At 50.4% G+C, this 21,606-nt stretch overlaps 1 protein-coding gene and 1 long non-coding RNA gene across 5 annotated transcripts in view; one reads left to right on the top strand and one right to left on the bottom strand.

The window, feature by feature from the left end:
• Window positions 1-828, bottom strand: part of LOC141418224 (uncharacterized) — a 52,943-nt gene extending 52,115 nt beyond the window's left edge. The window contains exon 1 of the long non-coding RNA XR_012442910.1: window positions 753-828. This is a non-coding gene — a long non-coding RNA (uncharacterized lncRNA). The remainder of the gene's footprint in view (window positions 1-752) is intronic.
• A 168-nt stretch (window positions 829-996) lies between these two features.
• The window catches only part of Axl (AXL receptor tyrosine kinase), a 32,097-nt gene continuing 11,487 nt past the window's right edge, over window positions 997-21,606 (top strand). The window contains exons 1-12 of one of the 4 annotated variants that reach the window (XM_020162547.2): window positions 998-1,547; window positions 2,782-3,007; window positions 3,304-3,404; window positions 4,309-4,485; window positions 9,697-9,777; window positions 9,912-10,027; window positions 15,464-15,674; window positions 15,959-16,098; window positions 16,772-16,922; window positions 17,134-17,160; window positions 19,162-19,294; window positions 19,551-19,642. In XM_020162547.2, the coding sequence (XP_020018136.1) occupies window positions 1,484-1,547; window positions 2,782-3,007; window positions 3,304-3,404; window positions 4,309-4,485; window positions 9,697-9,777; window positions 9,912-10,027; window positions 15,464-15,674; window positions 15,959-16,098; window positions 16,772-16,922; window positions 17,134-17,160; window positions 19,162-19,294; window positions 19,551-19,642 (1,519 nt within the window). In that variant the 5' untranslated portion in view covers window positions 998-1,483. Of the gene's footprint in view, window positions 1,548-2,781; window positions 3,008-3,303; window positions 3,405-4,308; window positions 4,486-9,696; window positions 9,778-9,911; window positions 10,028-15,463; window positions 15,675-15,958; window positions 16,099-16,771; window positions 16,923-17,133; window positions 17,161-19,161; window positions 19,295-19,550; window positions 19,643-21,606 lie in introns of all 4 variants that reach the window. The other 3 variants (XM_020162549.2, XM_020162548.2, XM_020162550.2) reach the window with 3 other exon arrangements.

Here is a 21,606-nt window from a genome sequence, read left to right as displayed (position 1 = left end):
ATCACTTGAGAGGAGCTGGAGGCTCTGTTGTTCCTTTCCTTGGGGGATATTTCAACTCTTGTCGAGATGTTATCCATCACTCCTGTCCTTCCTGGATTGTGATGTGATCGCAGGGAAGACAGACTCAGAGTAAAAGGAGACAGATACAAAATGGAGGCAGAGATTCTGTGTTCAGTTAACTTGTAGGCACTACTGGAGTCAGGCAGGGAACAGAGAGAAAGCAGGAGACCCCTAGACGTCTCCTGCACAGACACCCACACAGAAACCCCCTGTGCCAAACACAGGGATACAGTCTACAAGCCCCAGATCTGCAAGGGCCTGACCACATAGTCCCAGCCAGAGGGAGGGAGCAGCGCCAAGTGCAGACAGACAGAGACGAGATGCCAAAAGTCCCCAGTACCTTGTCAGCTGTGGTCGCCACGTGCAAGGAACTGGATGCACTTTGACCTAGATCATCCTCCCACTAGCCTGCTACACTGCTTCACAGGGTGGTCTTTATCCCCATCTCACAGATGAACACCCAGAGGCCAGGAACTTGGCCACCCTCACATCTTTACAAGTAGAGCTGGGATTCTAATTAGAATCTGAGGATACCCAGACTTGTGGATACACTGCTTTCCTGCTTCTGGTCCAAGTGCACTTTGGTGTATCTGAGCATCCGTCTACCCCCATATGAGTGCCCCTCCTCCAAAGATGCCCACCTAGCCGCTACCTTCCATTTCTGAGATTTCCCCAGGAGGTGAGTTCCTGACCTGGCTTGTCGGAGGGTAGTCCGTGGGCAGTGTGCCCCAGCGTGTCTCTGCCTGTCCCAGCCTCTGACTCTCTGACTCTGTGTGTGTGTGTGTGTGTGTGTGTGTGTGTGTGTGTCCTTGTCTAGGGAGCTATGAGCCTGAGTGTGAGGGGGAGTGGAGGGCGAAGGAGGCCTGGCTGAGGCTGGTCTGGGGGTGGAGGCAGAGAGGGGGGCGTCACAGGCTGTGGGGAGTGGAGTTCTGCAAGAATGTTTACCAGACCCAGAGGGAGCCCAGAGGGACAGCGCCCAGAGCTGACAGACAGGCACACAGCCTCCTGCCTCCTGGACCCAGGATTGGGGCACAACCACCAGGGTCCCCTTCCCCCTTCCCAGCCTCCCTTCTAGGCTCCTTTAAGATCGGACTGGTCTTCTCCTCTTGGAGTTAACCCCTTGCAGTCCAGGTGGCCCCCTAGTCTCCGGCCCCGGTGGGCGGAGGCAGGGGCGGAGTAAGGGTGGCCAAAGTCTGGGAGGGAGAGAAGGAGGCAGCAGAGCCAGAGCAAAGCCGGGAGGGCGGCTGCGGAGGAGCAGAGCCAGCTGAGGGGCTCCTGCTGTGCCAGGCCAGCAGTGCCAAATCCAAGGAGCCCAGAGCTGGGGGGAGGGCCGGGAACAGCCCGGCCCTGCCCCCATCCCCCGGGAGGTGCCCAGCAACTTCCAAGGAAAGTTTGGCATCCGTTGCATGGTGGTGTCCTGAGGATGGGCAGGGGCCCGCTGACTTGGTGTTTAGTGCTGTGCTGCTGGGGGTGTGTGGCCCCCAAGGGTGAGTGATGGGGGCTCACTGGGGCTGGGCCACCCCCCATGGGGCAAGAGAAGAGGGTGATGAATAGCGGGGCAGGATGGCAGGTGTTGGGGGTACTGGGATGGTTAGGGAGTTTCCTTGGGACAACAGAGGACACTTAGAGAGAGGGAGACAGAGACGCAGGGACTCAGAGACGTACCAGGAGAAGCAGAGGAGGAAAAAAGAGACAGAGAGGAACAGAAGGAAAAGAAACAGAAACTGGGAGGACCAGGGACGGAAGAGATGGACACAGAGAGACAGACAGACAGGAGAAGCTGAGGGAGGAGGTAGGGGCTGGCCTTGAGTCAGAGCTTGGGGAGAAGGGCTGAGCTGAGGGCCCAAGAAGGGAGGAGGGTCTTCCCCAAGGAGCTAAGGCACACAGTGGGACCAAGCGGGCTCTGAGCCTTGGGGGTCCCCTTGTTACTGCCAGCCTCCCCCTCCATAGCTGTCTTTGCCCCTTTGTCTCTCTGTCTCTGCCTCCAGTTCTAACAACTCCTTGTCTCGGTTTTTATCTCTCTCCATTCTCTAAGTCTCTCTCTCTCTCCTCTTTCTCTCTCTCTGTCTCTGTCTCTCTCTCCCCTCAGTCTGCCTCTGTGACTTTTGACCCCTCTTTTTTCCCCTCTTGAGGGGGTTTCTTCAACTTTCTCTCTTTATCTCTGTTCCTCTCTTTCTTCCCATCCCTGACTTTCTCTAGTTTTTCTTTCTTTCTCTCTTTCTCCCCCCTCTTCTCCCTTCTTCTCCTCTCCTCTTCCATCCCTTCCTCTCCCATCCCTTCCTCTCCATCCCTTCCTCTCCTCTGCTCTCCTGTCCCCTCTCCCCTCTCCACTCTCTTTCTCTCCTCTCTCTCCCATCTCTCTTCCCAGCCCCTTTCCTTCCCCTCCATCCAGCCACCAGCCCAGTCTGCTAAGTCTCTAGAGACCTGCAGGGTAAGGGCTGGCCCTGCCAGGCAGGCTATGCAGGGTGTGGGAGGCTGCCAGATCCCAGGCCTACTTCCCAACGGACAGATGGACGCTGGACCTCGGTCTCCTGGGAAGACTCCCATCCTCCACCAAACCTCCGCCCTCCACCCCCTCTGAGGTCACTCTACAACTATGTGGGCCTAAGGGCCTGGCAGGGTCCTGGCGGGCCGGTGGGCAGGCAGAGACACAGTGGAACTAAGCAGCCAAAGGGAACTGAGGGGTGTTACTAAACTCACTGCTTCTCACCCCCTCTGCAGGCACAAAGGCTGAAGCTGAGGACCCATTTGTGTCAAGTCCAGGGAACATCACCGGTGCCCGGGGGATAACGGGGGCCCTTCAGTGTGAGGTCCAAGTTAAAGGGGAACCCCCGGAAGTGATCTGGCTTCAGGATGGACAGATCCTAGAACTGGTGGAGAGCACCCAGATTCAGGTGCCCCTGGATGAAGACGGGCAGGGTGACTGGAAGGTGATCAGCCAACTCAGGTGTGGTGTCTCCCCACCCAGTCACAGCCCACAACCCTCCCAACCTCTGTTCACCCAGCTATCCCACAGCTCCACCTGGGTTGGAGTCCCAGCTTGACCACTTGCTAGCGGTGTGGCTTTGAGCTTGTGATGTGACCTCTGGGTTTCATTTTCCTCTTCTGTAGAATGAGTTAAAAATAGTACCTACTTCATCCTTGTATGACTTTCTAGTTCAGAACCCCTTTTTCAGTACTGGTGACCCCTCCCAGTGTCCAGCTCTGACCCCGAACCTCTCTGTTCTTCCTCTTCCCTGCCAGAATCCCATCCCTGAAGCTTTCAGACTCAGGACAGTACCAGTGTGCAGTGGTCCTGAGAGGACAGACCTTTTTGTCTCAGCCTGGCTATGTAGGGCTGGAAGGTAAGCCCTGTGGTCAGAGGTCCTGAGGGGTCACTGAGTGCTGGGGGATTCAGGGTGTTCCCCACAGACATATAGCCTATGGATGTCAAAGGTCTTGGGAGGCAAGGAAGCTGGGGGTCCAATTACAGGGAGCAGGTCTGGGAGGATTATATGTTCTGGAAGAAAAAACATCTTGGGGGTTGCTGGATGTCCTGGGGGTCAAACATGCTTGGAGTAGGACATTCTGGGAGTCAGAAGTACATAACTGAACTCTCCCCTACCCCCAGTAAAATGAGATGATGAAGTGGGCACCAGTGGCTCACACCTGCAATCCTAGCTACTTGGGAGGCTAAGATTGGGAGGATCACAGTTCAAGGCCTGACCAGGCAAATAGTTCAAGAGACCCCCATCTCCAAAAATAACAAGAGCAAAATAGCCTGGAGGTTTGGCTCAAGTAGTAGAGCACCTGCTTTGCAAGTGTGAAGTCCTGAGTTCATACCCCAATAATACAAAAAAATAAATAAATAAAAAAGAACAAGAGAGAGAGATGATGATGATGATGAGAGGCCAGTGTGGTAGCACATACCTATAATCCCAGTACTCAGGAAGCTGAGGCTGGAGGATATGGAGTTCCAGGCCAGACTGGGCTGGGCTACATAGCTAGATCCTGTCTCAAAAAAAAAGGAGTCACACAGATACAAGGGACTCAGACATTTTGAGGGTCAGATATAGAGGATATATGATTGAAATCAGATATCCTAAGAGTAGAAGTCTGAAGGTTCAGATGTCAGAAGGAGGCTCAGATGGAGGACTAGATGTGGGGGAACAGGTCAAAAACCCTGCAGAGTTGGTCTGGTGTCCAAAGCTTCCAGTATCCCTGGGAGATTCAGAGGGATCCCAGCCTCTACCATCCCCTACCACCCAGGACTGCCTTACTTCCTGGAGGAGCCTGAAGACAGGACTGTGACTGCCAATACCCCCTTCAACCTGAGCTGCCAGGCCCAGGGACCTCCAGAACCTGTGAACCTGCTCTGGCTCCAGGATGCTGTCCCTCTGACCCCAGTCACAGGCCGCAGTCTCCAGCACAGCCTACATGTTCCAGGTGAGTCTGGGAATGTGAGCCAGAGAAGGGGAGAGGTCAGGGCAAAGGTGAGGACTAAGAGGGCCCTATCCCCTGTGTCTGTGTGAATGCAGGTCCCTCTGTCCTGTCTCTGTGTTCTGTCTCTGAGTCTCTGTCTCCTTTGTCTCTTTCTGTCCTCCACCTCCCTGCTCCTTCATCTCTTTCTCTCTGTTTCTCTGTGTGTATCTCTGTCTTTCTGTCTGTCTCTCTGCCTTTCTCTCTCCCTGCATTCATTCTAGCTTCTCTCTGAATAGTATTCTTTGTCCTGATTTCCGGTTAGTGGCCTGAGTGTGTGGGCCTGGTGCCTCTTTGTGAGCTCTTGACCCAAGCAGGACATCGGAACCAACCATACCCTCTTCTCTTCTGCCTCACCCCACAGCAATAGATGGGAACAACTATTGCCCTAAAGTGATCTGGGGCCCAGAAAGACAAGTCAGAGAGAGAGAGAGAGAGATGAAATACAGAATCAAGAAAGCCTGAGTGATGATAGGACCCCTCCTTCAGGGTGACTCTGCCTTTCTGCAGTAGGTAGACTGGGCATTTTTGCTTGGGGGTGCATCATACGACTGTTTAGAGGTAGAGCTGGGGGAGCTTGGACAAGGGGATCCCCCCTTATCAAGGAAGGAGAGACAAAAGCACAAAGATAAGAGTGGCTCAGTCAGGGGAGGTGGCTGAACTCCAAAAAGCAGCAGCTGCCCAAACTACAACCTGCTGCCTGCCTCAGCTGGGGTGAGGAGGGGTCTCTGGGGTGGAGGGAGGTGCCCACATTTTCAGCATTCCCAGGACCCTGAGTGCACAAGGAAGTGATGGTGAAAACATTGGCCCCTAGAGGGGTGACTCAGGCCTGTGGCTTGAATGAGTGGCCGGGTAGGGACAGGAATGAAGCCTGCCTGAGTCAGCCTGACAGGTCCTGAGAAGAGAAGGGAGGGAGAAACGGCAATGCAGGTGTGAGACGGTGTATGTGTCAATCACTGTGTACTAACAGAGGGACAGATGCACACATGTAGAGCAGTGGGGAGGTCTGTGTGTCAGGAGAGGTCTGGGTATATATCTTTGTTCCCCTGGATCTGGGAGTCCCTATATTTGTCAGCATTAAGCTCTTGTAGAAAAGTTTACCTAGCAAGAGTTGACCTGTATGGATGTCTCAGTGTGTGTGTGTGTCTGTGTGTCTGTGTGTCTGTGTCTGAGTCTGTCAGTGCCAGTATCTGTCCTTCTTTGTGTGCTCAAGCTGTTAACACTGTGAAACTTAAGGGGGAGGGGGTGTAGCAGTGCGTTGTGTGCCTGTTTTGCACACATCTTTGTATGGAGGTGGCAGGGTCAGTTCACAGGTGTACATCTGTGGGAAAGTGTCCTGGTGTGGGCAGACTTCTCTTCTGTTATAGAATCAAAATACAGATAAGTTGGCAAAGAACATTTTTTTTTTTTTTTGGTTTTTTTGGCAGTACTGGGGCTTGAACTCAGGGCCTCCCATTTGCTAGGCAGGCACTCTAGCACTTGAGCCACTCCATCAGCCCTAAAATACAGATAAGTTGGTATGTTTCTTTTTTTTCTTTACTTTTTTTTGGTGGTGGTACTGGGATTTGAACTCAGCACTTTGCTCTTATGAGACAGGCACTGTAGCACTTGAGCCATGCCTCCAACCCAAGTTGGTTGGTTTCTTATTGGCTGTTACAAGTATGTATATTTGTGTCCATGAATGTCTCTGCAGTGTCTGTTTATCTGACATAGGATAAGCAAGTTGGCATATGACTGTCACCATGGAGTTCTGTGTTCAAGTGTGTGTGTGTGTGTGTGTGTGTGTGTGTGTGTGTGAAAGAAGACAGACATGCCTAGTAAGTGTGAAGCTCTGAGTTCAAACCCAGGTTCTACCAAAAGAGAGAGAGAGAGAGATTGATTCACAGCAGGACAGGAACAACACCCTTCTGGTCTCTCTGGTCTCCTTGTGAGTATATTAGCCCTGGCTGCCTCTTGGTGGCTGAACCCAGGGTGCCCACCAGCTAGCTTAGATCTGTGCATCTGTGCCGACCTGGCCAAGTGTGGCAGTGTCCCTCTCCTTGTGCGTCCAAAGCAGGCCTGAATGTCAGCACAACTGTGTTTAATAGCCGGATGCACACTTCTCAGTCTGCATCTCAGTGAATGTGTAGCAACCTGAGTGTGTCCAGCTGTGTTCGGCACAGATGAAGGCTGAGCCATGCGTTTCTATGTGTTGAGGTGTTTATGCATGAGCAAGTCCACATTAACCTCCATTGGGTCCTGATGTGAATCTACTTGTCCCTTTCAAGTTCCATGTATGTGTGTGTAACTCCATTTGCAGAGAGGTTTCCAGAAGTCAGCATCAGCCTGTGTATCTAGGTGCTTATACTTGATGTGCACACATGTGGTCCTGTATTTATGTGTTTGTCGAAACAGTGACTCATTTGTGTAAGCGTATGTGTATATCTCATAAATGTGCGTCAGTGTCAGTCCCTGTGTTTACGAGAAAGTCACTGTGTATTTGTGCATTTGTGTCACTGGGCGTTTGGGACAGCATCAGGCCTGTGAACAGCGTGCCTATTAGCCAATGCTGATGCTCTGTTTGTGCTAATAACGGTCCCTGTGTGTTTAAGTGTGATTCACTCTAAATGTGCGTGTGGGTGCCTTGTAAAGGAATTTTGTCAGTTTGTGTGAGTCGGTCCCTCTATCTGATTCAGGGCGTGCCCTTTCTCCTTCCATCCCTCTCATTCCCTGAAAAAGCAGGAAGGGGGGGGGGTGAGCTGATGTAGTGGGGGTGGGGCAGCACATCTGGAAGGCACATTTGGAATATGAACACTTCTGTCGCGCAGCGGAGCCCGTGGAGCAGACAGGGTCCCAGGCCCCTTGGTCCCTCGCGGGCTCCCTCCCTCTAGGTGCAGCCGCAGGGGCCTGGGAAGGGGGATCCCGGGCCGCGCCCCCAGACCGGCCGGAAGTTCCAGGGTGGGGTGGGGGGGCGCCCCATGACTCACGCGGGGGCAGGAATGCTGCGGTCGGAACAGCACCGGGCTCCAGAACCCCCCTCCCTCCGTCCCCGGGCTGCTCCGGCCTGGCCGGCGGCGCTAGCTCCCGCGAGGTGGCCCTGGAGGGGTCCCCACGTGCCAGGTGTCTGGACAGGGCCCAGCGCCCGCCCTCCTCGGCCGCCAGCCCGGGGCCGTCGCGTCCTCTCCCCGGCCGCGCGGGGGCTGCGGCGCGGGCACCTGACCTTGGCTGGGAACAGCCGCCTGGGCAGCCGCAGCCAAGGCGCTTCCCTTGCCCACCCCCTTCCGGCCGAGCCACTGATGCCCCCCCTCCCGCGTTCCACTCCCTCTGCTGACCGAGCAAAGGAAACTTTGTATCTGCGGATGGAGGCCGCGCTCCAAAACCAGCGTGGTAGTGAGAACACCGCGCGCGCGCGCGCACGCAGATGCCCAAATGGTACAAGTATGTGATGTGCGCAGATCCACGCGGGGCCACGTGAACTTCCAGGATCACAGGCTGAAGATTTGGTCCTCCTCACAGCCTGTCACACCCGACATTGTGTGTGTTGCAGAGCTCTGTGTGTTTGCGTGTCTGTGACTCCCATGTTTGTACTGATACGCACCATGTTGAGTGCGTGTTCGTGGATGGTGGTGACTCATGCACGCACCACAAAGGTGCTTTCAAGGCCAGAGACAAAACACAAGAGAGACAAACAGGCAAACATCCACTCACACCCAACACGCAAAGATACTATGAAGACATATATGTTAACTCGCTTCCCTTGACATTCCATGTACTCAGTGTTCTGTATGTATGTCCAAGCCTGAGTGGCATATACCTCCCCCCACCCATTGCACTCTGAAGGGAAGCTCTCTTGACTTTGGTCATGTGAGTACACAGATGTACACACATGAATGAATTCACTCATTTAGCAGACATTTAGGGAGCATCATTGGTGTGCCAGGCCACCCTGACACTACAGGGGACAAAACAAGAAACACTTGACCTCCTGGAGCTGACATTCTAATGGGGGAGACCACCATGAAAGAGGTACCTGGGCAACAGGCAAAACGCTGGTGATAAGGAGAAAACGCAATATAGGGAAGGGGACAGATAAGGAGGGTGGTCAGGGCCACTGAGGGTCAAGGTAACTGAGGGATGTCACCTGAAGGAAGGAGAGCTGAGTGTTCATCTGTGGGAACCAAGCACACAGAGCTTAGTTTCAGGGCAGGAATATGGTGTGTGTGTGTGTGTGTGTGTATGTGTGTGTTCCAGAAACACCACAAGGCTGTGTGGCAGGAGCAGACTGAATAAAGAGAAGGGTTGGTAGGAGATGAATTTATTGGTGAACAAACACTTGTAGATCTCCTTTTAAGTATGTGTATATTTGGTATATGTGTCTCTGTAAATTTGTATAGACCAGTATGAGTATATTGGTTTTGTTGTTGTTGTTTTGTGGTACTGAACTCAGGGCCTACACCTTGAGCTACCGCACAGGCCAGTTGTGATGGGTTTTTTCAAGATAGAGTCTTGTGAACTATTTGCTTCAAACCTCAATCCTCCTGATCTCTGCCTCCTGAGTAGCTAGGACTACAGGTGTGAGCCACCAGCACCCGGTGTGCATTTGTGTTTGTACATGAATATCAGTGTGTACCTTCCTTCCTTTTTTCCTTCCTTCCTTCCTCCCTCCCTCCTTCTCTTCCTAGAAGTACTGGGAATTGAACCCAGGGCTCATGTATGCTAGACAACTGCTATACCACTTAAACCACATCCCAGCCTCAGTGTTTGTGTTTCTGTGTGTCTACATATGTGTCTGCGTCTGATTGTGTATGTATGGTGTGTGTTTCTGTGTGTATTATCTATGGATATGCATGTCTGGATATAACAATGTGAGTGTGTGTGCTGTGTGTAGTGAGACCATGTGCTCATCCTTGTGTTTGAGTGAAGTCATTGTCCTCTTTTTTTTTTTGGTTTTGTTTTGTTTTTGTTTTTTCAGTACCGGGATTGAACCTGGAGCCTTGGGTTTGCTAGGCAGGTGCTCTACCACTGAGTGACACCCCAGCCTCCCCACCCCACCCCCAACACACACACTCTATTCATGCAAGTGTGCCAGGGCTGAACTGACTGGGCTTGGGAGTAGTGGTGGAGGGGGAGGGCTCAACATGGCCCAATACTCTCACCTCCCCCATCTGACACTGGGCTCTTCCCCCATGTGCTTCCCAGGCCTGAACAAGACATCTTCCTTCTCCTGTGAAGCCCATAATGCCAAGGGAGTCACCACATCCCGCACAGCCACCATCACAGGTGAGAGAGAAAGGATCTAGGGAGCTGGGTGTCTGTGAGGGTGGGGCCTGGGGTTAGAGAGATGGGCAGAGGGCAGGGTGGGGAGCTTTGGACAAAGGCCCCCAGGATCAGTCCATCCCCTCATCTGTCTACAGTGCTCCCTCAACGACCAAGTGATCTCCACCTGGTTTCCTGCCAGCCCACGGAACTAGAGGTGGCTTGGACCCCAGGCCTGAGTGGCATATATCCCCTCACCCATTGTACTCTGCAGGTAAGACCTCCTGACTTTGGTCACCTCAATCATAGTCCTCCATCCACCCACACCTACAAGCCTCCATCCTCTCTGGGAAAACAGTGTTTCTAGGCTGCTGGTGTGTTGAGAGGCAATAGAGACTCAGGTTAAGCCAGATGTCCTGGGTTCAAATCTTGATATTACCTGATGGCTGTGTGAACCTGTACAAGTGACTTAGCCTCTCTGGGCCTCGGAGAAGCCCATCTATAAAATGGGCACAATGGCAGTACCTACCTCATAGGGTTGTGAGAATTCAGTGAGTAAATGCAGATAGCCAACTTATAATAATGTCTGGAATAAAGAAGATGTATTATGAACTATTAGCTGTTTTTAGTATTGTTAGCATTAGTGATGTTAACACTAGCCAAGCCGAGAAACATGAGGTAGCAAGCAGGGAACGGAGCCGTTCCTTTTGCCACTCAGCATGGGTTCTCCTTCTCAGCCCTGACCACTCTGGATGGTCACTGTCTGGGGTGGGTCTTTCCTTCTCTTCCTTGTGGGCTATATGAGGGCAGGGCTGGAGCTAACCAGGTCACACAGCCTCCTTGTCACTGCCCAGCACAGGCCAAAGAGAGTGAGACTATTTACTAGAACCAGCCAGGCATGGTGGTGCACACCTGAATCCCAGCTACTCAGGAGGCTGAAGCAGGAGGATCAAAAATTTGAGACCGGCCTGGGCAACTTAGTAAAACTCTGTCTTAAAATAAAATTTAAAAAGGACTGTGGGGATATAGTTCAGTGGTAGAGCACTTACCTAGCATGTGTGAGGTTCTGGGTTCAATCCCCAGCACTGCAAAAACAAAGCAAACAAAAAATACATAAGAACTGGTGGAGTGGCTCAAGTGGTAGAACACTTGTCTAGCAAGCATGAGGCCCTGAGGTCAAACCCCAGTAAAGCGGAAAAAAAAAAAAACCCACAATAGTCAGGCATGATACTCATCTGTTATCCCAGCACCCAGGAGGCTGAGACAAGAGTCTTGCTCTATAGCAAGACTGTGTCTCAAAAAAACAAAACAAAACAAAAAACAGCCAGGTGCCAATGGCTCACTCCTGTAATCCTGGCTACTCAGGAGACAAAGATCAGGATCGTGGTTTGAAGCCAGCTCCTGGCAAATAGTTGGCAAGACCCTATCTCAAAAATACCTAACACACAAAAGAGCTAGCAGAATGGCTCAAGTGGTATAGCTCCTGCCTAGAAAGGAGAGGCCCTGAGTTCAAACCCTAGTATCACTGTGCCTGTGATGAGTGGGAGATGACCAGAGTCAGTCATGACCGACTTTCATTGAGTGTCTGCTGTGGCTTTCTGCACACCTTTTGTGTGTGTGTGTGTGTGTGTGTGTGTGTACACGCATGCATGAAGGAGGGTCTCTGGTATACCCATTTCCCACAAGAAGAAACTAAGACTCACAGTAGTTGAACAACTCACCCAAGGTCGCAGCCAGGAAGTAGTGGAGGGAGGATTCAAATTCTTGTCTCACCAATCCCAACTGTGCTCCTGACTACCTTCAAGACCATTTGCAGCCAGTGCTTAAACAGGACCTGTCTTCCTCCTTCCCTCTTTCTCTCTCTGTCACTGTCTCTGTCTCTCTCTCTCTCTCTCTCTCTCTCTCTGCAGAAATGGGAATTGAACTCAGGACCTCGCACATGCTAGGCAAACACTCTACCTCTTGAGCAACACCCCAGCCCTTTTGCTTTTTTTTTTTTTGGTAGTGCTGGGATTTGAACTCAGGGCCTCATGCTTCAAGCACTCTACAACTTGAGCTACTCCCCAGCCTTTTTGCTTCTTTTTAAAGTTTGCTTTTCATGTAGGCCCTGGGTGGCCTTGGATCACAATTCTACTACCTTTACCTCCTGAGAAGCTGGGAGTAGTTTTCTTCCCTTCCCCCTACCTTCTTTCCTTTCTGTTTGCACTGCTGTAGCTGGAACTCAGGGCCTCATGCATGCTAGGCAAGTGCTCTACCACCGAGCTATACTCCTAGCTCCTGGTTACAACCTTATCCACTTGTCATTTTAGCCCTAAAAGATAGGGCTATTCATCTTCCCCTTTTCAAGGTGAGGAACTGAGGCCCAGAGAGGAAGTGGTCTGCCCCCTGGGCCATGGTTGGTAGGACAAAGCTGAGATTCAATCCCAGGGGCTCCCCAACTTGGGAGACCTCAAATGCCAGGCCAGGCATGAGCTACACTCCTGCCCACATCCATCCAGTGTCTCCAGGAAAGCAGAAGTGTGTCCTCTTCCCTCTCCAGGTCTCACTTCCTGCTGCACATGAACTGGGGCTGAAGGGTTCCAGCAGGAGGGTCACGGCTGTCCCAGGGAAAAGAGAAGTGGGAGTGGGCATGGGCCCACTGTCTGCACCCATCTCCCCTTTGTCCTGGCAGAGGTTCCTCTTCCCGTCTGTCACTGTGGGTCAGAGAGCAGGCATGGGACAGCCTCACTCCCTTCCGCTTTGTCTTTCATGGCGGTGTCATCTCCCCCTGTGGGGGCTGTGTGATTTGGGACAAGCTACTGAACCTCTGTGCCTCAGCTTCTGCATCTGTAAAATGGAAATGAGAAAAGAAATTGAACCCGTGGGGTGGTAAGAAGAAATCAGTTTATCCAGGAACATGTTTGACAGGGAGTTTGATGGGTGCTTTGCCTAGTAAGAGAAATATTAACTATTAGGGCTGAGAGTGTAGCTTACTGGTAAGAGTGCTTGCCCCGCATGGGTGAGGTCCTGGGTTCCATTCCCCAGCATGGCAAAAACAAAAACAAAAACAAAACAGATTTTGTAGTTCATATCTATAATCTCAGCTACTCAGGTGGAAGCAGAAGGATCTAGAATTCAAAGTCAGCCCCAGCAAAGGTAGCAGGACTCTGTCTCAAAAGCAAAATACAAAATAGCTGGGAGCATGGTTTAAGTGGTAGAACACTTGCCTAGCAAGCTTGAGGCCCTGAATTCAATTCCCAGTACTGAAGACAGGGAGGGTGGGAGGGAGGGAGGAAGGAAGGAAAAGAAATTGATATTATTATTCATTAACCATTTTACATGTATTGTGGCATTAAACTTTTCACCCTGATAAGTAGAAACTCTGAGGCCCATTTTCCAGAGACAGAAACTGTGGCTCAGAGAAGTTAAAACACTCACCTTTTGTCACACAGCTAATGTTCAAGGCAGGAATTATACCCAAGGACTCTATCTGGCTTCAGGGCTGGGCCAAAACTTTTTTCTTTTTCCCAGCACTGGGATTTGAACTCAGGGCCTCATGCCTGCTAGTCAGGAGCTCCGCCAGCCCGGGGCCAGCACTCTTAAGCAGTAAATTCCTTCCCAGCCTACTGTGTGTTGGTATGCTCGGGACCTCTAGGGCAAAGGCAAAGCCCCAGGCAGTAGGAACCTTGAAGTGTGTGGCTGTGAGTTGTGTGGTTGTGGTAGCTTTGTGGTTCCATATGGCAGGGCTTACAGACTGCATGTACCATCCTCTGTCCTCATTGTGACATTCCTGGGGACTGCAACACACAACACAGAGATGTGCAGAGTTGGACGTGTACTGCCAGGTTGCCTCACACACATAAAAAGACAATGACAGGCAGGCACTTATGTGTGCTGATTCAGTCCCCCTTGCAAACAGGGAGTACTTGAGCCACGTCTCCAGCCCTTTTTACTGTGGTTATTTTGAAGCTAGGGTCTGACTTTTTGCCCAAGCTGGCCTGGACCTTGATCCTGCTAGATTATACTTCCCACCATAGCAGGAATGACAGACACTTGCCACCACGCCCAGCTATTGGATGAGATGGGAGAGTCTCGAAAACTTTTTGCTAGGGCTGGCCTCGCATCATGATCCTCCCAATTTTAGCCTCTCAAGTAGCTAGGATTACAGGCATGAGCCACCAATGCCTGACTGTGGTTTGTTTTTTTGAGACAGGGTCTTGCTATGTAACCCAGGCTAGCCTCAAACTCTCCATTCTCCAGCCTCAGCCTCCGGAGTGCTGGGATGACAGGTGTACACCACGAAGCCTAGGGTTTTTTTTGTTTGTTTGTTTTGTTTTTCATTAGCTTATATTAGTTGTGACATTTACATATATACTTACAATGTATATTAATTCAATTCATCCCCTCCATCATGCTCTCTCATACCTCTATCCCCCTTTTTAGAGCAGTTTCAACTTTTTTTTTTTTTTGAGGTACTGGGGTTTGAACTCGGGGCCTACACTTTAAGGCACTCCACTAGCCCTTTTCAAGTGTGTATATTGGGTATTTTCAAGATAGGGTCTTGAGAACTATTTGTCTAAGCTGGCTTTGAACTGCAATCCTCCTGATCTCTGCCTCCTGAGTAGCAGGATTATAGGTGGGAGTTTTCATTGTTCTATTTTCATACATGTGTACAAAGTACTCCTTGACACTTTCACCCTCCCTCATCCTCCCCCTCCCACTGATACCCACCTCCAACAGGACCTGTTTTTATATCACAGTCTTTTATTTTTCATGTGTATATTGATTGTCAAACAGAATTTGCCATGTTTTTTTCACACATACATATATTGTAGTTTAATCAGATTAATCCCCCCTCTTTTTTTTTTTTTTTGCAGTGCTGGGGATTGAACCCAGTGCTTTGGTCATGCTAGGCAAGCACTCTACCACTGAGCTAAACCCTCATCCCAGGCTCCATCTCTTACTTACTCTTTATCACCCTGCTCCCCTGCTATTCAACAGCTTTCAGTGCATTTCCTTATACCATCTTCATACACAGTTACAATGTATTTCGATATGATTTATTCTCTCATTCTCTTCCAAGCAAAGCTTTTATTTTTATTTTTTATTCTATTTATTTATTTATTTATTTTATTGGTGCTGGGGTTTGAACTCAAGGCCTATACCTTGAGCCACTCCACCAGCCCTTTTTTGTGATTGATTTTTTCGAGATAGAGTCTTGTGAACTATTTGCCTGGGCTGACTTTGAACCACAATCCTCATGATCTCTGCCTCTTGATAGCTAGGATTACAGGCGCCATCCTGGCGCCCAGCCAAGCCCAGCTTTTATTGGTAGAGATGGGGTCTCACAAACTTTTTGCTCAAGCTGGCCTTGAACTATGAACCTCCAGATCTCCACCTCCCAAGTAGCTAGACCAGTCCACACAGTTAAGATCCCTTAGGCATTTGCTCTTGTAAGTGCCCATTTTCCAGATGAGGAAACTGAGGCTCGGAGAGGGAGAAGTCTTGCCAGAAATGGCTTTTGCAAGTGTGACAGAACCACATTGTGTGGTTATATGGTTTTGTTGCTTCTCAGATCCAGGCATCTGTGTCCTAGCATGGGGCTGCAACACACACACACACACTCACACATCCTCAAACAGTTATCACCCAAGCACCATCACAGTGAAGAGTGGTGTGACTGCCACAGTTGATCACATGGTGGTCCTCTCCTCACTTTTCCTCTCCTCAGGCTGTGCTGTCTGATGATGGGGTGGGTGACCAGCTGGGAGAGCCAGACCCCCCGGAGGAGCCCCTCACCTTCCAAGCATCTGTGCCCCCCCACCAGCTTCGGCTGAGCAACCTCCATCCTCACACCCCTTATCACATCCGGGTATCCTGTGCCAGCAGCCAGGGCCCCTCGCCCTGGACTCATTGGCTTCCAGTAGAAACACTGGAAGGAGGTAAGAAGGGCTGGGGAGTGAGATGTCACCCTCCGCTCTGCTGGACCTTGCTTGCATCAGTACCACCCCCAGTATCACCTCAGTATCCCTCCTGTCCAGTCCCTGAGCCCTCAGCGCTGCCCACTGGCATCTGTCCCAGCTGTCTTCCTGTGCTTCCGCTCACTCGAGGCCGACACGAGCTGCCCACGCGCGTGCCCTTTGCACCCTGCCCCCACTTCCTGGGAACAGGGGAGGGGGTCAGAAAGAGGTGGGGGTGCCAGCTTCCCCTCTTCCCTGTCCTCCAGTGCCCCTGGGCCCCCCTGAGAACGTTAGCGCCATGCGGAACGGGAGCCAGGCCCTCGTGCGTTGGCAGGAGCCACGGGTGCCCCTACAGGGCACCCTGTTAGGGTACCGGCTGGCATATCGAGGCCAGGACACCCCTGAGGTGGGTGCTGCTGGCTGGGTTGGGGTGGAATGGTTGGGGGAGGAGGGAGACGGGAGAAGAAGATGTCAAAGCAGACATGGACAGTTGTGCAGGTTGAATACTTACAAATGCACCATGCCTATGCACTTTCTGGGGAGCTTAACAGAGCCGCAGGAAGGGGTTATGGAATTTATTCATGGGCCATCGCGAAAGTATTTCAGTAGACATACATATTGACTTAAACAATTTTCCAGATTTGTGTGTAGCATCTTGAGGAAGGGGTGTGTTTTCCTAATTTCACAAAGATTCTAATTGGGCTAGCAACACCCTGAGGTGGAGAGGAAGGACGGGAGGTTAGAGGAAGGATGGGAGAGGAAGGACGGGAGAGATGAAGGAGAAAAGAGGAGAACTTAGTTTGCCAACACACGTTGAGTGAGCTGTACCATGTGCAAAGTACTGCGCTGAAGAATTGAGGATCTGGCAGGGAATGAGACTGAGGAGTTCCTGCTCTGGTATGGCTGGTGTTCCAGTGCGCATGGGCATGGAGAAATGGAGATGAAGGATGGAGGAGGGTGAGGGAGTGGGGGGATGAGGGGCGGGCATGAGGAGGAGGCTTTAGGAAAAAGCTGGAGAGTTAAGGCCAACAGTGAATGCTCCAGAGTTGGTGGCCTGATGCCACTTTTGAACCTCCTAGGTGCTGATGGACATAGGGCTAAAGCGAGAGATGACCCTAGAACTGCGGGGAAACGGCCCTGTGCCTAACCTGACAGTGTCCGTGGCAGCCTACACTGCTGCCGGGGATGGGCCCTGGAGCCTCCCCGTTCCCCTGGAGCCCTGGCGCCCAGGTAACTCCAAAGCCTCACTCAGCCCCCTTCAACCTACCCAAAGGGCCTCCCTCTTTCTGATACCCTGACTTGTTCCCTGAACCTTTTAGCATTTCCCAACCTAGGCTCTGTTCCTACCCTGAGCCCCTAAGGGAGCCTCCCTCTCCCTCACTCGTGTCACGCCAGTCTTGCCCTCTCTGAGCACATCTCCCCTCTGTCCTTTCTCTCACAGGGCAAGGACAGCCAGTTCACCACCTGGGTAAGGGCTTTTACACCCCGCTTCCCTCCCTCCCCTCAGCATCTGGTGAGAGCCCTGTCACCACATGCATACTCTTTGCATGCTCTCTTGGTATTTCTCAAAGTCATCACTCCAACCCTCCACTTCTTAGGTTTGGGTGGTCTTTGAGGGAGGTGTCTAGAATGACCCAGTACGTTGTAGGTACTCAGTGAATGGCAGATGGCTAGATGGATGGGTGGGTATATAGATAGATGAATGAATGCATGGATAAATACCTGGGTGGACAGGTGAATGGATGGCTGGATAGATGGGTGAAAGGATGGATGGAAAGAAGGATGGAAGGATGGATGGGTGGGGGATAGATGGATGGATGGATGCCAGAATGGATGGATGGAAGGATGGATGAATGTGGATAGATGGAGGGATGGGTGGATCGACGGATGGGAGGATGGGTGGATAGATGGATACATGAATGCATGGGTGAATGAAGGGAAAGAAAGAAAGAAGAAAGGAAGGAAGGAAGGACAGACAGATGGAGTATGCTCCTCATGTCCATTCCTCTCCAATTTCCCTTCAACAATTCTCAAACATTCCTCTACAGCCACGGTACCCTCCTAGTGCTATTATAGCTCACCACTTGCAACTCAACCTGCTACCCTTAAATGTTCATCACCTACCCTCTCCTATTTCTTCATATACCCTTTCCACACTCACCCACCCTCCTTTCATGTATACCCATTCTAATCCTTCATTCCTCACATATGCCCATTGCACACGTCTCATTCTCAAACTCTGCATACGTCCTACACACTCACATACACTCCACATTGCAAACACTGAGAAACTTAGAGCCCACCCTATCCCATGCCCTACAACTCTGACTGCCCGTTCATCCAGTGCTCCTTAGACCTTGCCCCCATCATCCTGCCTATCCCATTCTGTGCACACTCACACACAGAGCTCATTGTACACTCAACACACACCCTTACTCCACTGCTACCCTGTTTGCACACCCTTGCTGTACTCCTCATGTGCACTGCACTGCACTCATCTTTTTTCTTCTTCCTTTTTTGGTGGTACTGAAGTTTGAACTCAGGGCCTCATGCTTGCTAGGTAGGCACTCTTACCACTTGAGCCACTCTGCCAGCTGCACACATATTTTGCATGTTCACTCCTCTCAGAGTGAACTATTCTTAAAAATAGTTGTTCATACCAGGCATGGTGGCACATGCCTGCAATCCCAGTGCTTCGGAGGCTGAGGCAGGAGGATTGTGAGTTCAAGGCCAGCTTGGGTTACATAGTAAGACCCTATCTCAAAAAAAAAAAAAATTCATTGCTCATTAGTGTAAAAATCCTTAGCTACTCCTCATTCCTCACATGGCCCAAACTCTTCCAAGCGCCATCCCACATCTCACACGCTCCTCATGCCCCTCTGCACATTTATTTAATTCTTGTTCCTCACTCACGAAAACCCTTTTGTGCTCATTGAACACCCCAAATACATCCCTTAGTCCTTTGCCCACCAACCCCATGCTCCTTGCACACGCCTCCTGCACCATCCTACACTGCACCGACTCTCTTCCCTACTCACCTGTTTTTCCACACCCAGGCCCACTCTCCTTGCACAATAATCACATAACACACCTACACTGCTTCAGATTGACTCACACCCTCCCATGTGCATCCATCCCTCCTCACACACTCATACGCCATTGTACACACTCACCTGCCCTTGCCACTGCAGATTCCTTATGCACTCCTCAAACATACATCCTGTTCTTCACCCACCCATCCTACAAGTTTCTCATGCTTCCTGCTTTAACAGACACTCATATCATATTCATTGCACGCTCCACCCGGCCCAGTTTCCTCTAATAACGTGAATGCATCCATCACTCTCTTTATCAAATACATCCACATCTCTTTCCATGCTTCCTGACTCCCTCCCACACCACCCCCTTGGGTCCCAGGGAACCAGATTCAGGACCTCAGCCATGACCTGTCCCCCATGCCCCCTGACAGTGAGTGAGCCCCCAGCTCCTGCTTTCTCTTGGCCCTGGTGGTATGTACTTCTGGGAGCAGTTGTGGCCGCTGCCTGTGTCCTCATCTTGGCCCTGTTTCTTGTCCATCGGAGGAAGAAGGAGACCCGCTATGGGTGAGTTAGAACTCCATGGGGGAGCCTTGTGTGGACTAAGATGGAGAGGCTGGAGACGGGACACCAGTAAGGAGGCTGGTGCCAGAGGGGAGATGACCAAGACTGAGAATGAGAACGAGGAGGTCTGGGGGAATGAATGGAGGGCAGAGGATAGCAGAAAGGCTGGAGGAGAGGGCCAGAAGGGCTGGGGTCTGGGATGGTGCATGTTTTCACCACATGGCTCTTCCCCACCTTCACCATCTCCCTGTTTCCCCAGAGAGGTATTTGAGCCAACAGTGGAAAGAGGTGAACTGGTAGTCAGGTACCACGTCCGCAAGTCCTACAGTCGTCGGACCAATGAAGCCACCTGTAAGTGAAACCTATGCCTCCTGGCCCTGGTCTGGAGCTAAAAAGCATAGGAAATTGGGCCTGCCAGGCTTCCGTAGATGCGTGAGACAAAAGTTTCTGAAGTCCTCAGAATAGAACCACAGACCCTACAAACAACAGAGTTGTGGGACCTTGCACAGCTTTAGGAAAGTAGAATGATAGAGTTTGCTTTGTTTTGGGGTTTTGTTTCTTTGTTTGAGACAGAAAGCACCTCATTAAGCTAGCCTAGAACTCCCTAAGTGGCCCAGGTTGGCTTTGAACTTGTGATCCTCCTTACTCAGTTTCCCAAATGCTGGGATTACAGGCATACACCACCGTGCCCAGCTGAGCAATAGACTTATGATAGTGGAATCATGAAGGGTTCCAGCTAAGAAATGACCTTAGAGGCCACCCTGTCAAGTCAATTCAGCTTTCCAGTTGGAGAAACTGAAAACCAGAGGGAAAAGGGACAGAGCTAGATCTGGACCTAGCACATAGCAAGAAGGGTGACAGGGCCCCAGGGGGATAGTTGGAAAGGGCTGGGAAAGACATTTATTCAAGAAGAGAAGGAAGAAGTAACAAGGTCAAAATAATTTAATGGAATAATATACAACAGCAGGTCCCAAAGTGTGAGCCAGGTCCTTTGGGGTCCCTGAGATCTTAGCAAAGGGTCCATGAGGTCAAAGCTATTTTTTTTTTTGCCCTTTTGCACTCTCATTCTTCATGATTTTCCTGAGGCTCCCTGAACTGTGGTGATGCCATTAATGCCTGATGAAACATGTGCTTCTGTATTCTTGTGTTGTAAAAAACTATCATTGTAAGTTGGGCACAGGTGGTGTACACCTGTAATCTCAGCACTTAGGAGGCTGAGGCAGGAGGAGCTCTAGTTCAAGGCCAGCCAGGGCTACATATTTGACACCTTGTTTCCAAAAACAAACAACCACCCTAAAACACTATCGTATTAATTTTGAATATATTAAATATCTATTATCTATAGCTATCTATATCTATATGAATACAGGCATATATATATATATATATATATACACATACAATGTATATAACCCACAAAACAAAGCTCTTTTTGGTCCTGTATAATTTTTAGAATATGAAGGGGGTCGATAAGTTAGAGAGATGTCATTACAAAGCAATGAAAATGTATAAATTACAGGTACACATGGTAACGACTGTATTGTGACTCTCTTAGACTCATGTTGAGCGAAGGAAGTCAGACATATGCATGAGGACATGCTGTGTGATAACATTTTGATAACATTCCAAAACAGAAAACTAACCTAAGCAAGGTGTGGTGGTGCACAACTGTAATCCTAGCACTTGGGAAGAAGAGGCAGGAAGATCTCAAGTTCAAGGACAGCCTAGGCTAATTAGGAAGATCCTGTCTCAAAAAACAAAATCAGAAAGAAAATGAACTTTAGTCGAATGTGGTGTCTGTTATGCTAACAACGCCTTTTTCTTTTTGTGTGTGTGTAGTGCTGGGGACTGAACCCAATGCCTTGCACGTGTCTAGACAAATGCTCTACCACTGAGCTACATCCCCAGCTCCAATAATGTGTTTTAGATGAGGATTTATTTATTTTGTAATTCACACACAGTAATTGTACATATTTGTAAGGTGCAGTGGGATAATAATTGGATCCATGTTTACAGTGTGTAATGATAAAATCAGGGTCCTTAGAATTTCCATCTCCTTAAACATTTGTCATTTCTTTGTGTGGACTCCTTTCTAAAAGAAATATTTTAATCAGTCACCAATGACTCACACCTATAAACCTAGCTGCTTGGGAGGCTGAGATCAGAAGTATCAAGGTTCCAGGCCCATCTCCAAAATAACACGAGCAAAGTGGCTCAAGGGATAAAGCACCTGCTTTGTGAGCATGAAGCCCTGAGTTTAAACTTCAGTCCCACCAAAAGAAAAAGAAAAATATTTTTAACAACTGGTACTGGTA

This window comes from Castor canadensis, chromosome 16 (genome assembly GCF_047511655.1).
Source record: "Castor canadensis chromosome 16, mCasCan1.hap1v2, whole genome shotgun sequence".
Taxonomy (NCBI): Eukaryota; Metazoa; Chordata; class Mammalia; order Rodentia; family Castoridae; genus Castor; species Castor canadensis.
Note: the sequence above shows the minus strand (reverse complement) of the source record. Positions and strands in the feature narration are given on the sequence as shown.